This window comes from Tachyglossus aculeatus, chromosome 9 (assembly GCF_015852505.1).
Source record: "Tachyglossus aculeatus isolate mTacAcu1 chromosome 9, mTacAcu1.pri, whole genome shotgun sequence".
Classification (NCBI taxonomy): domain Eukaryota; kingdom Metazoa; phylum Chordata; class Mammalia; order Monotremata; family Tachyglossidae; genus Tachyglossus; species Tachyglossus aculeatus.
Genome location: NC_052074.1, coordinates 49,416,562 through 49,431,507, shown reverse-complemented (window position 1 = coordinate 49,431,507; position 14,946 = coordinate 49,416,562). Strand labels below are relative to the sequence as shown.

At 47.1% G+C, this 14,946-nt stretch overlaps 1 protein-coding gene across 3 annotated transcripts in view; it reads left to right on the top strand.

Moving 5' to 3' along the window:
• Nucleotides 1-867: 867 nt before the first annotated feature.
• The window catches only part of IFIH1 (interferon induced with helicase C domain 1), a 48,851-nt gene continuing 34,772 nt past the window's right edge, over nucleotides 868-14,946 (top strand). For all 3 annotated transcript variants that reach the window (XM_038751411.1, XM_038751409.1, XM_038751408.1), the window contains exon 1: nucleotides 868-1,456. In XM_038751411.1, the coding sequence (XP_038607339.1) occupies nucleotides 1,004-1,456 (453 nt within the window). In that variant the 5' untranslated portion in view covers nucleotides 868-1,003. The remainder of the gene's footprint in view (nucleotides 1,457-14,946) is intronic.

Below are 14,946 nucleotides of genomic sequence, written 5' to 3'. Positions count from 1 at the left end.
ATTAAGTTGGCAACATATAGGGACAGTCCCTACCCAACAGTGGGCTCACAGTCTAGAAGACTGTGATAATAATGATGGCACTGATTAAGTTGGCAACATATAGGGACAGTCCCTACCCAACAGTGGGCTCACAGTCTAGAAGACTGTGATAATAATGATGGCACTTATTAAATTGGCAACATATAGAGACAGTCCCTACCCAACAGTGGGCTCACAGTCTAGAAGACCGTAATAATAATGATGGCACTTATTAAGTTGGCAACATATAGAGACAGTCCCCAACAGTGGGCTCACAGTCTAGAAGACTGTAATAATAATGATGGCACTTATTAAGTTGGCAACATATAGAGACAGTCCCCAACAGTGGGCTCACAGTCTAGAAGACCGTAATAATAATGATGGCACTGATTAAGTTGGCAACATACAGAGACAGTCCCCAACAGTGGGCTCACAGTCTAGAAGACCGTAATAATAATGATGGCACTGATTAAGTTGGCAACATACAGAGACAGTCCCTACCCAACAGCGGGCTCACAGTCTAGAAGACTGTAATAATAATGATGGCACTTATTAAGTTGGCAACATATAGAGACCGTCCCTAACCAACTTTGGGCTCACAGTCTAGAAGACTGTGATAATAATGATGATGGCACTGATTAATCGCTTACTATGTGCAGAAACACCGTTCTAAGCGCCGCAGGTCCTCGGGAGGAGCGAGGCCCCTCCCTGCGGGTGAGGCGGCCCGCCCCCGAGCCTGACGTGAGGATCCCGCCCCGGGGATTCGGGAATTGAAACCGAAAGTTGGAAGAAGGCCGTTTATTTTCTTTTGCGTATAAATTGGGTTTTTGTTGTCCGTCTCCCCCCGCTTCTAGACGGTGAGCCCGCAGTCGGGTCAGGACCGTCTCCGTGGGGTGCCAACTGGGACTTTGCAAGCGCCCAGTGCGGTGCCCCGCACACGGTCAGTCTGATTGCTATTGATTGATTGCAGTTGATCGATCGGGCCATGGCGAGGGACTGTTCCCCGGAGGAGGCGTTCCGCCACCTGCTCGCCTGCTTCAGGCCGCGGCTGAAGGCCTGCATCGAGGTGAACGGCGTGCTGGATTACCTGACCTTCCTGAGCGACGAGGCGAAGGCCGAGATCAAGCGGGTCGCCCGCACCCGCGGGGGGCCGCGGGCCGTGGACCGGCTGCTGAGCACCCTGGAGACGGGCCAGTGGCCCCCGGGCTACCAGAGGGAGTTCGTCACGGCCCTGCGGGAGGCCGGCTGCCCGCTGGCCGCCCGCTACGTCGACCCCGACGGCGGCCACCTGCCCACCCCGGCCGAGGAGGCCGCCCACGACACCCACGGCCAGCTGGTCACCCTCCTCCTGCCCTCGCTGGTGCGGACCCTCCAGCCCGACCAGGTGCTGGACAGGTGCCTGGAGAAGGGGCTCCTCACCGGCGAAGACCGAGCTGAGGTAGGCCGCTTCTTCACTAATCAATCAATCGATCAATCAATCGTGTGTATTGAGCGCTTACTGTGTGCGGAGCACTGGACCAAGCGCTTGGGAAGGACAGGTTGGCGACATAGAGAGACCGTCCCTACCCAACGGTGGGCTCACTGTCTTAGAATCAATCCATGAATCAATCATATTTATTGAGCGCTTACTGTGTGCGGAGCACTGGACGAAGCGCTTGGGAAGGACAGGTTGGCGACATAGAGAGACAGTCCCTACCCAACAGTGGGCTCACAGTCTTAGAATCAATCGTGCTTATTGAGCGCTTACTGTGTGCGGAGCACTGGACGAAGCGCTTGGGAAGGACAGGTTGGCGACATAGAGAGACAGTCCCTACCCAACAGTGGGCTCACAGTCTTAGAATCAATCGTGTTTATTGAGCGCTTACTGTGTGCGGAGCACTGGACGAAGCGCTTGGGAAGGACAGGTTGGCAACATAGAGAGACCGTCCCTACCCAACAGTGGGCTCACAGTCTTAGAATCAATCGTATTTATTGAGCGCTTACTGTGTGCGGAGCACTGGACGAAGGGCTTGGGAAGGACAGGTTGGCAACCTAGAGAGACAGTCCCTACCCAACAGTGGGCTCACAGTCTTAGAATCAATCGTGTTTATTGAGCGCTTACTGTGTGCGGAGCACTGGACCAAGCGCTTGGGAAGGACAGGTTGGCGACATAGAGAGACCGTCCCTACCCAACGGTGGGCTCACAGTCTTAGAATCAATCCATGAATCAATCGTATTTATTAAGCTCTTACCGTGTAGCGCTTGGGAAGGACAGGTTGGCAACATAGAGAGACAGTCCCTACCCAACAGTGGGCCCACAGTCGTAGAATCAATCCATGAATCAATCGTATTTATTGAGCACTTACTGTGTGCGGAGAACTGGACGAAGCACTTGGGAAGGACAGGTTGGCGACATAGAGAGACAGTCCCTACCCAACGGTGGGCTCACAGTCTTAGAATCAATCCATGATTCAGTCGTATTTATTGAGCGCTTACTGTGTAGCGCTTGGGAAGGACAGGTTGGCAACATAGAGAGACCGTCCCTACCCAACAGTGGGCTCACAGTCTTAGAATCAATCGTGTTTATTGAGCGCTTACTGTGTGCGGAGCACTGGACCAAGCGCTTGGGAAGGACAGGTTGGCAACATAGAGAGACCGTCCCTACCCAACAGTGGGCCCACAGTCGTAGAATCAATCCATGAATCAATCATATTTATTGAGCGCTTACTGTGTGCGGAGCACTGGACGAAGCGCTTGGGAAGGACAGGTTGGCAACATAGAGAGACAGTCCCTACCCAACAGTGGGCTCACAGTCTTAGAATCAATCCATGAATCAATCGTATTTATTGAGCTCTTACTGTGTGCGGAGCACTGGACGAAGCGCTTGGGAAGGACAGGTTGGCGACATAGAGAGACCGTCCCTACCCAACAGTGGGCTCACAGTCATAGAATCGATCCATGAATCAGTCATATTTATTGAGCACTTACTGTGTGCGGAGCACTGGACGAAGCGCTTGGGAAGGACAGGTTGGCAACATAGAGAGACCATCCCTACCCAACGGTGGGCTCACAGTCGTAGAATCAATCCATGAATCAATCGTATTTATTGAGCGCTTACTGTGTGCGGAGCCCTGGACGAAGCACTTGGGAAGGACAGGTTGGCAACATAGAGAGACCATCCCTACCCAACAGTGGGCTCACAGTCGTAGAATCAATCCATGAATCAATCGTATTTATTGAGCGCTTACTGTGTGCGGAGCACTGGACGAAGCGCTTGGGAAGGACAGGTTGGCAACATAGACCGTCCCTACCCAACAGTGGGCTCACAGTCGTAGAATCAATCCACGAATCAATCGTATTTATTGAGCGCTTACTGTGTGCGGCGCACTGGACCAAGTGCTTGGGAAGGACAGGTTGGCAACATAGAGAGACAGTCCCTACCCAACGGTGGGCTCACAGTCTTAGAATCAATCCATGAATCAATCGTATTTATTGAGCGCTTACTGTGTGCGGAGCACTGGACCAAGCGCTTGGGAAGCACAGGTTGGCAACATAGAGAGACCGTCCCTACCCAACGGTGGGCTCACAGTCGTAGAATCAATCCATGAATCAATCATATTTATTGAGCGCTTACTGTGTGCGGAGCACTGGACCAAGCGCTTGGGAAGGACAGGTTGGCGACATAGAGAGACAGTCCCTACCCAACAGTGGGCTCACAGTCTAAAAGGGGGAGACAGAGAACAAAACCAAACATATTAACAAAATAAAATAAATAGAATAGATATGCACAAGTAAAATAAATAGAGTAATAAATCCGTGCAAACATGTATACATATATACAGGTGCTGTGGGGAAGGGAAGGAGGTAAGGTGGGGGGATGGAGAGGGGGACGAGGGGGAGAGGAAGGAAGGGGCTCAGTCTGGGAAGGCCTCCTGGAGGAGGTGAGCTCTCAGCAGGGCCCAGGAGGGAGGAAGAGAGCTAGCTTGGCGGATGGGCAGAGGGAGGGCATTCCAGGGCCGGGGGAGGATGTGGGCCGGGGGTCGATGGTGGGACGGGCAACAACGAGGGACGGTGAGGAGATTAGCGGCAGAGGTGCGGAGGGTGCGGGCTGGGCTGGAGAAGGAGAGAAAGGAGGTGAGGTAGGAGGGGGCGAGGTGATGGACAGCCTTGAAGCCCAGGGTGAGGAGTTTCTGTTTCAGTTTCAGTTAATGACAGCATTGATTACACTTTCAGACCGTGAGCCCACTGTTGGGTAGGGACTGTCTCTCTATGTTGCCAATTTGTACTTCCCAAGCGCTTAGTACAGTGCTCTGCACACAGTAACCACTCAATATATACGATTGATTGATTGATAGGGACTGTCTCTATATGTTGCCAACTTGGACTTCCCAAGCGCTTAGTACAGTGCTCTGCATACAGTAAGCGCTCAATAAATATGATTATTAAGCGCTTACTATGTGCAAAGCACTGTTCTAAGCACTAGGGAGGTTAGAGAAGGGATTAGAGATTGCCCACTGTTGGGTAGGGACTGTCTCTCTATGTTGCCAACTTGGACTTCCCCAGCGCTTAGTACAGTGCTCTGCACACAGTAAGTGCTCAATAAATACAATTGATTGATTATTAAGCGCTTACTATGTGCAAAGCACTGTTCTAAGCACTGGGGAGATTAGAGAAGAGATTAGAGATTGCCCACTGTTGGGTAGGGACTGTCTCTATACGTTGCCAACTTGTACTTCCCAAGCGCTTAGTACAGTGCTCTGCACACAGTAAGCGCTCAATAAATACGATTGATTGATTGATTATTAAGCGCTTACTATGTGCAAAGCACTGTTCTAAGCACTGGGGAGATTAGAGAAGAGATTAGAGATTGCCCACTGTTGGGTAGGGACTGTCTCTCTATGTTGCCAATTTGGACTTCCCAAGCGCTTAGTACAGTGCTCTGCACACAGTAAGCGCTCAATAAATACGATAATAATAATAATGGCATTTAATAAGCACTCACTATGTGCAAAGTACTGTTCTAAGCGCCGGGGAAGTTACAGGGTGATCAGGTTGTCCCACGGGGGGGGGGGGGGGGGCTCACAATCAATCAATCAATCAATCGTATTTACTGAGCGCTTACTGTGTGTGGAGCGCTTACTGTGTGCAGAGCACAGGTGGCCGGAGTAGCACTTGAGAGGAGGGAGGAGAGTTCCTCTGAGGATACTGCTGGTGGGAAGGATGGGAGAGTAGCGGAGAGTGTTGAGAGCCAGGGGGTTGGATAAATAGATAAATAGATACTAGATAAATAAATAAACAAATAGCCACGGTCCATAAATAAATAATGATAATGGTATTTATTAAGCGCTTGCTATGTGCAAAGCATTGTTCTAAGTGCTGGGGTGATAATAATATCAATGGCATTTAATAAGTGCTCACTATGTGAAAGCACTGTTCTAAGTGCTGGGGTAATAATAATAACGGCATTTAATAAGCGCTCACTATGTGAAAGCACTGTTCTAAGTGCTGGGGTAATAATAATAATAACGGCATTTAATAAGCGCTCACTATGTGAAAGCACTGTTCTAAACGCTGGGGAAGTTACAGGGTGATCAGGTTGTCCCGCGGGGGGGCTCACAGTCTTAATCCCCATTTTCCGGATGAGGGAACTGAGGCACGGTCGATAAATAAATAATAATAACGGCATTTATTAAGCTCTGGCTATGTGCAAAGCACTGTTCTAAGCGCTGGGGTAATAATAATAACAATGGCATTTAATAAGTGCTCAGTATGTGAAAGCACTGTTCTAAGTGCTGGGGTAATAATAATAATGGCATTTAATAAGCGCTCACTATGTGAAAGCACTGTTCTAAATGCTGGGGAAGTTACAGGGTGATCAGGTTGTCCCACGGGGGGGCTCACAGTCTTAATCCCCATTTTCCGGATGAGGGAACTGAGGCACGGTCGATAAATAAATAATAATAACGGCATTTATTAAGCTCTGGCTATGTGCAAAGCACTGTTCTAAGCGCTGGGGTAATAATAATAACAATGGCATTTAATAAGTGCTCACTAGGTGAAAGCACTGTTCTAAGTGCTGGGGTAATAATAATAATGGCATTTAATAAGCGCTCACTATGTGAAAGCACTGTTCTAAACGCTGGGGAAGTTACAGGGTGAACAGGTTGTCCCGCGGGGGGGCTCACAGTCTTAATCCCCATTTTCCGGATGAGGGAACTGAGGCACGGTCGATAAATAAATAATAATAACGGCATTTATTAAGCTCTGGCTATGTGCAAAGCACTGTTCTAAGCGCTGGGGTAATAATAATAATGACATTTAATAAGCGCTCACTATGTGCAAATAATAATGGCATTTATGAAGCGCTTACTATGTGCAAAGCACTGTTCTAAGTGCTGGGGTAATAATAATAATAATAATAATGGCATTTAATAAGTGCTTACTATGTGCAAAGCACTGTTCTAAGCGCTGGGGAAGTTACAGGGTGATCAGGTTGTCCCACGGGGGGCTAACAGTCTTAATCCCCATTTTCTGGATGAGGGAACTGAGGCACGGGGAAGTTAAGTAGCATGGCTCAGTGGAAAGAGCATGGGCTTTGGAGTCAGAGGTCATGGGTTCAAGTCCCGGCTCCACCAGCTGTCAGCTGTGTGACTTTGGGCAAGTCATTTCACTTCTCTGGGCCTCAATTAGCTAATCTGTAAAATGGGGACTAAAACTGTGAGCCCCCCATGGGACAACCTGATCACCTTGTAACCTCCCCAGCACTTAGAACAGTGCTTAGCACCTAGTAAGCGCTTAACAAATACCGTCATAATTATTATTGTAATTAAGTGACTTGCCCAAAGTCACACAGCTGATAAGTGGCGGAGCCGGGGTTTGAACCCATGACCTCCGACTCCCAAGCCACACTGCTTCTCCCAGGGTCATCAGGTTGTCCCCCGTGGGACTCACAGCCCCCATTTGACAGATGAGGTCACTGAGGCACAGAGAAGTGAAGTGACTTGCCCACAGTCACAGAGCTGATAAGTGGCGGAGCCGGGATCAGAACCCAGGACCGATGGCTCTCAAGCCCGGGCTCTTTCCACTGGGCCACGCTGCTTCTCCAGTTGAGCGCTTACCGTGCGCCAGGCACTCTACTAAGCGCCGGGGGGAGGGATGCAAGCAAGGCTGTGTTTGGCAGCCCTGTTGTATTGTACTCTCCCAAGCTCTTAGTACAGTGCTCCGCTCATGTAAGCGCTCAATAAAGACCTTTGATGTGTCTCTTCTCCGACTCCCTTCCCCTCGTCCCGCCTCCACCTCCTCCAGGAGGCCTTCCCCATTTAAGCCCTCTTTTCGTGGACTCCGTCTCCTATCCGTGTCACCCACGCATTTGGGTCTGTGCCCTTTGAGCACTTCATATTCGTCCCACCCTCAGCCCCACAACACTTGCATACAATATCCATAATTTATTTATATTACTGTCTCTCTACCCCTCCAGACTGTAAGTTTCTCATGGGCAGGGAATGTGTATACCAACTCTGTGGACTTTCCCCAACCACTTCGTAGAGCGCTGTGCACACCCCAAGTGCTCAATAGTAATAACGTTGGTATTTGTGAAGCGCTTACCGTGTGCCAAGCACAGTTCTAAGCGCTGGGGTAGATACAGGATAATCAGGTGGTCCCTTGTAGGGCTCTCAGTCTCAATCCCCATTTTACAGATGAGGTGACTGAGTCGCCGAGAAGTTCAGTGACTTGCCCAAAGTCACCCAGCTGACAAGTGGCGGAGGCGAGATTAGAACCCGCGACCTCTGACTCCTAAGCCCGGGCTCTTTCCACTAAGCCACCCTGCTTCTCAGTAGATACTACTGATTGATTCCCACGGGCAGACAGTATCATCATTGATGGTATTTATTGAGCACCTACTATGTGCAGAGCACTGTACTAAGCGCTTGGGAGACCTGTCTTGACTCCTCTGCTACTCTTCCCCCCCACGGCTTGTCGTTGGCCAGCTCCATTCTTTCTCTTCTACAGTGCTCTGCACACAGTAAGCGCTCAATAAATACGATTGATTGATTGATTAGTAACCAACCCTTCTAGGTGACCGCCTTATCAACCTTAAATCCGGCCGAAAACTGAGAGTGGGAGATGCTTCGTGCAGTCAAGGCAAAAGAACAATGAAAAATTGATCCGTAAATGCCCATTATTTTCTTCCGTATCATTCCCCCTCAGCACCCACTACCATTCTCCGCCCACGGTGGGTGTTTAATAAATACCGATGAGTGAACCGGTGTGTTCGGGGTTTTGAATCCGGGGTAGGTTTAATATTGAAGCCAACGAGTCGGCTCCTCCCTCTAGTAATGTTCGTGAAGCTCCGCGTACTGAGAACCGGATAGATCACGTTATAGTGGTCCAGCTGGATATGACAAATGTGTACATCACTGTGGCAGAATCTTAATTTGGAAGAAAGCACGCAGCCTTTAAGCCAGCTGGAGATGGAAGATGGCATTTCCAGCCATGGGTGCTGTCAGGGAGTCCAGAAGCAACAGTGAGTCCAGTAACACCACCAAGTTGTTTATATTTGGTGGGTATACTCTTCCGATTGCCAGTGAAGCGGCGCTTCTCATTATTTACTCTAAATACTTCTGCCTATCAGCATCACTTTTGTCTTGCCTGGATTGAATTTCAGCCAGCTGATTTCATCCAAGATCTTGTTTCTGGCAAGACGGGGGACAGCTGGGACTGGCACGGGGGGCTCGATGAGAAGGAGCCGAAGAGTTACCGTGACATTGGGTACCGGTGACGGGAAGACCAAAGGACCCCCTGACTCCTAAAATCCCATTCAAATGGCCAAGGTTCACGGGGAACTTGGTAACTGGGGTCGCTCGAGAAGAAGCAACTCCTCTTTGTGATTTTCGGGAGTTGTCGGGGATAGAATTGATCTCTTTGTTTTTAGAGCAGCAGTAATGACCTTAGAGTATTCCACAAACAGCTTGCCGTTGACAGTTTTACAGGTGGTATAAATCTGGAAGGATCCTTACGAGCATATGGGGTCATCTGTTAATTTTAAATCCCTTATTGTAGGCAGTCTTGGCTTCTGCTGGGTTGAGCCAACCCTATTTATCAGGCTCAAGGACTGGATTTTGATACGTTAGGGATATGGATACTGGAGTAGATTTGCTACTCCCGAGGGACAGTGCCCTGTTGCCTCCATGGTTGATATACTTACATTATAGATGCCCTGTTGCCTCCATGGTTGATATACTTGCATTATAGATGCCCCGTTGAAGCAAGAAGCCTCATTTGTCCATACCGACGTGAACAGTGGATAGGTGTCTCTAGGAAGCAGACTTCCAGGCACCCAGCAAGTGGGTCCCTTGGGTAGCTTTAATAGTCAGAGGTCATGGGTTCTTATCCCAGCTCCGCCACTTGTCAGCTGTGTGACTTGGGGCAAGTCACTTAACTTCTCTGTGCCTCTGTTACCTCTTAATCTGGGGATTAAGACTGTGAGCCCCACATGGGACAACTTGATCACCTTGTATCCCCCCCTAGCACTTAGAACAGTGCTTGGCACATAGTAAGCGCTTAACAAATGCCATCGTCATCATTAATACGGAGGATCAGGGAATATGGGTGTGGATTTGTGATTCGCACTCCGGAGAGGACATACAGTAGCTTGGGGAGACCGGTACCTACCCCAGGAACTCCCAAGACCCCAATCTAGTCGTACATAGCGGATCTAATCGTTGTTGCCTGCCAGATTCAGAAGTAATGGAGGAAATAGCCTCAAGTGCTCTCCAATCATTTTTCTAAGCTTTGCAAAGTTTGATGCCCCCAGTAGACCTGGACTCTGGCAACTACTAAAAAAAAGTGTGGTTGCCCTGAGTAGTTGCCCAAGAGCCCAAGGATATTCCATGATAACATGGCTTGTCTTATGCTGTCGCGTTGTCTCGGACCCATAGCAACGCCAGGGACACATCTCTTCCAGAACACCCAGCTCTCCATCTGCAGTCGTCCCGGTACTATATTTATAGAATTTTTTCTTGATAAAAATCCGGAAGTAGTTTACTATTGCATTGAAATAATTTATTTATTTATTTATTTTATTTGTACATATCTATTCTATTTATTTTATTTTGTTAGTATGTTTGGTTTTGTTCTCTGTCTCCCCCTTTTAGACTGTGAGCCCACTGTCGGGTAGGGACTGTCTCTATTTGTTGCCAATTTGTACTTCCCAAGCGCTTAGTACAGTGCTCTGCACATAGTAAGCGCTCAATAAATACGATTGATGATGATGATGATGATGATGATTGAAAGCAAATATCCCCTTTCTTCACTCGTCTGGATGTTTAATGTGCCAGTGGGCCCTCAGCTGGAGGAAGCAGTGTGGCCTAGTGGATAAAGCCTGGGAGTCAAAAGGACTTGTGTTCTAATTGTGCTCCACCTTTTATCAGCTGTGTGACTTTGGGGAAGTCACTTAAATTCTCTTCGCCTCAGTTACTTCATCTGTAAAATGGGTATTGACTGTCGGCCCAATGTGGGACATGATCTGTATCCAGCATGACAATCTCAGGTCCGTCCCCCCCCCCGCCAGTGCTTAATGCAGTGCCTGGCACATAGGAAGCACTTAACAAATACCATTTTTTTTTTTAAAAAAGAGGGTTGGGGGTCGCAGCCCTTGGAAAATTTACCGAGTTTAATTTGGTTCCAACTTGACCCAGCCATACGGGCTTCAGTTTCTTGTGACCAGCAGGCAGATCCAAAGTCCATCATATGGCTTCATGGGCATGTGGGGAGAATGGATGACAGCAGGCAACCTAAGTAGTGCAGAAAGGTAGCCGTAAGTACCGTGAACAAAAAGACAAGTTTTAAAGGCTCAATCTTGGGCAGTGTAGCAAGGTAAGAAATGTGGGTGACAACAGACCCAGACCATTTATCCTAAAGTAGGACCTTCTGGGCTACTGATCGGGGAACCACTCTGAGGAAAATCAGAGAAACGAAATCAAATGTAGATCACAGTAACAACCTGGAGCCACATAAATGAAATTTCAGTATCTATTTCTAATGGTGAAAGCCTGAAGAACAACATATGGATACCAAATTTATACCTATATGTATTCCCTACCCCAAATGAATCTATACGCTTATTTGCACACATGAGTAAGTGTCTATACTATTTACATATGCTGAGCAACTCATCTAGTCAGCTTGGTCTCCATGGTGCACATAAAACCACATGTTTTATCTGGAATAACTGGTGGTGGTTTGCTTTTGACAGTTCATCTTCATTCAGTGAGATATAGCTGAAGTCGTATTATATAGGATATTGTTCATAGGGTAGTATTATTACTGTTTTAGTAGCCTGGCATGGTGGATAGGGCACAGGCCTGGGTTCTAATCCTGGCTCGGCCACTTTTTTTATGGTACTTGTTCAGCGCTCACTATATGCCAAGCACTGTTCTAAGCGCTGGTAATCAGGTTGTCCCACATGGGGCTCACAGATCCAATCCCCATTTTACAGATGAGGTAGCTGAGGCACCGAGAAGTGAAGTAACTTGCCCAAGGTCACACAGCAGACCTTCCCAGACTGAGCCCCTTCCTTCCTCTCCCCCTCGTCCCCCTCTCCGTCCCCCCATCTTACCTCCTTCCCTTCCCCACAGCACCTGTATATATGTATATATGTTTGTACATATTTATTACTCTATTTATTTATTTTACTTGTACATATCTATTCTATTTATTTTATTTTGTTAGTATGTTTGGTTTTGTTCTCCGTCTCCCCCTTTTAGACTGTGAGCCCACTATTGGGTAGGGACTGTCTCTCTATGTTGCCAACTTGTACTTCCCAAGTGCTTAGTACAGTGCCCTGCACACAGTAAGCGCTCAATAAATATGATTGATTGATTGACAAGTGGTGGAGCCAGAATTAGAACCTGTGACCTCTGACTCCCAAGCCCGTCTTCTTGCCCCTAGGCCATGCGGCTCCTCTGCCTGCTCCACTTGTCTGCTGTGTGAACTTGGGCAAGTCACTTTATCAATCAATCAATCTTATTTATTGAGCGCTTACTGTGTGCAGAGCACTGTACTAAGCGCTTGGGAAGTACAAGTTGGCAACATATAGAGACAGTCCCTACCCAACGGTGAGCTCAGTCTTCTATGCCTCGGTTACTTCATCTGGAAAATGGGGATTGAGACTGCGAGCCAGCCTATGTGGGACAGGGACTGTGTCCAACCCAGTTCGCATGTAATCTCCCCAGCACTTAGTACAGCACATAGGAAGTGCTTGACAAATACCATAATTATTATTATTACTTACCTGCACTCTGTCCTTCATCTAATTTGATGATAAAACGATCATTCTCACACACTTGACTAGTGTTGGTACTCTTGACTTGGGGTAGTGATTCCAACGCTTCATTCTGAGCCCAAAGGGCGAAAGGAGGCAGGAAATTTAAGGTGCAGGTGATGGCTGGGAGGGGACTAGCTGCAAAAAGCCATTATTCGACTGGAATCCCCTTCCCCACACCCTGTTCCTCTAAATGATCCTATCTAATGACCTGTAAAATACTCCAAAGTGGAACAGCTTGCATTAGAACTCTTGCTATGCTGCTTAAGCTAAAACTGCACAGATGCAAGGTCTCCGTGCGTTTAAAAGAGGGGAAAAAAAAAATGTAAATGTAAAGAGTCATTTTATTATGAGTTTAAACCTTCATGGACTCAGCACGGGCAAATCAAGTCTGACAAACCTGATTGCTTTTTTAGATCAAAATAGCCGCAACGTGCCTGAATTTTAATAAAGTGTTCATCACAGTACTTCACACATTCTTAATAGGGAAATTCTTTCCGATTAGCTTGTATCTGAGTATTGTCAAGTGAATTGAAATCTGATTAAAACATGGGGTAGTGTAAAATGGATATGTGTTGAATTAAGGGAAGGGGATGATGTGATCAGAGTTAACATCCTTATCAGTTATTTCCTAAATGGGCATAATAGAAGCGCCATGACAAACACAAGAGGGAATGAGAAAATTCCATAAAAGGAATTGAGAGTTAGGAACAGACAGGGAAGGCCAAGCAAGAAGCCTGAGGATACTGGGGACAGAAATCTTATCAAAGTTATTAAATTTATTTTTAATATCTCTCTGATTCAAAAACGATCTTGAAAGGGCAGAACAAAGCTGATATTAGAGTTTGCAATGGAGTAAGTCCCTTGGGCAGATACCGCGCGTGTCCTTTCTGTCTCTTGAAATGATAACATTGGTATTATGCACTCGCTATGTTCTGGGGTAGATAAAAGATCATCAGAGTGGGACTCCATTCCTGACCCACACAGGGCTCACAGTCTGAGGAAATGGGTCCAAAACACACAGCAAGCGAGTGGTTAGAACTGGCACTAGAAGCCGGGTCTACTGACTCGCAGTCCAGACTTATGTGGATAATGGGAATTGTGTACTGTTATTCTTGGTTCCCAAAGCAGTCAGTTCTCCTTTAACAAAGAGGGTACGCTTTTGATGAATCTTACGTTAAAACAGGGACACAAATGTTTCTTTCAAGGCCCTGCTGAGAGCTCACCTCCTCCAGGAGGCCTTCCCAGACTGAGCCCCTTCCTTCCTCTCCCCCTCGTCCCCCTCTCCATCCCCCCATCTTACTTCCTTCCCTTCCCCACAGCACCTGTGTATATGTATATATGTTTGTACATATTTATTACTCTATTTATTTATTTTACTTGTACATATCTATTCTATTTATTTTATTTTGTTAGTATGTTTGGTTTTTTTTTTTCTCTGTCTCCCCCTTTTAGACTGTGAGCCCACTGTTGGGTAGGGACTGTCTGTATATGTTGCCAACTTGTACTTCCCAAGCGCTTAGTACAGTGCTCTGCACATAGTAAGCACTCAATAAATATGATTGATTGGTTGATTTCAACACTAATGTCACAGCGTGAGCGTGGAGCAAAGCAGGGCCATTGAAAGGCCAGAGCCACTGGTTTATATGGATCCCCTTAATTTTGGGGCCACCTCCAGCCCTCATCATTTTTCCCACTGTACTACAGATCCACACATCCGGCACAAAAGCTCCAGTAACTCTGTTGTAGTGGGGAAACGCAAAGCAGATTGGTGGATATTTTATTTATTTATTTATTTATTTATTTATTATTTATTTATTTATTTATTTATTTATTTTACTTGTACATATCTATTCTATTTATTTTATTTTGTTAGTATGTTTGATTTTGTTCTCTGTCTCCCCCTTTTAGACTGTGAGCCCGCTGTTGGGTAGGGACTGTCTCTATATGTTGCCAATTTGTACTTCCCAAGTGCTTAGTACAGTGCTCTGCACACAGTAAGCGCTCAATAAATACGATTGACTGATTGATTGGTTGGAGATAGTGGGTTATATGTGGGTGCCATGGTTGCGTGGGCAGGTCTGTTCTTTCCCCACAAGCATTTCTGGCATATGTAGCTCTTGAAATGTAGTCCTCTTTCTGGATTGGGTCATGAGTACTCATATCCGCACAACGTTTGGACCAGAAAAGTCCTTCTGACTTTTCCCCACCCCTTTTGTATCCTGAGAATAGTCTATTGAGTGGGAGAGGACTTCCAATATATAGTCAAAGGAGTAGGAGTACGGTAGTGCATGTTTTCCCCTTTCCATGTGTGGCCAGTGTAAGCTCGTTTTGGGCGGGGAATGTCACTGTTTAGTATTGTAGTGTATTTTCCCAGGTGCACAAAGTAAGCGCTCAGTAAATACGATTGAATGAATTAATGAATGTAGGCTCATGGAAATGTGCCCTGACACAATCAGGGTACACACATTTGTGCTATCACACAAATCAGACAAAGTGTTTGGTCGTGGCGTAGAAGTGGAAAGACCGTAGGCCTGAAAGTCAGGAAACCTGGGTTTTGCCACTTACTGGCTGAGTGACCTTGGGCAATTCACTTAACTTTCCTCACCTGCAAAACTGGGGATTCA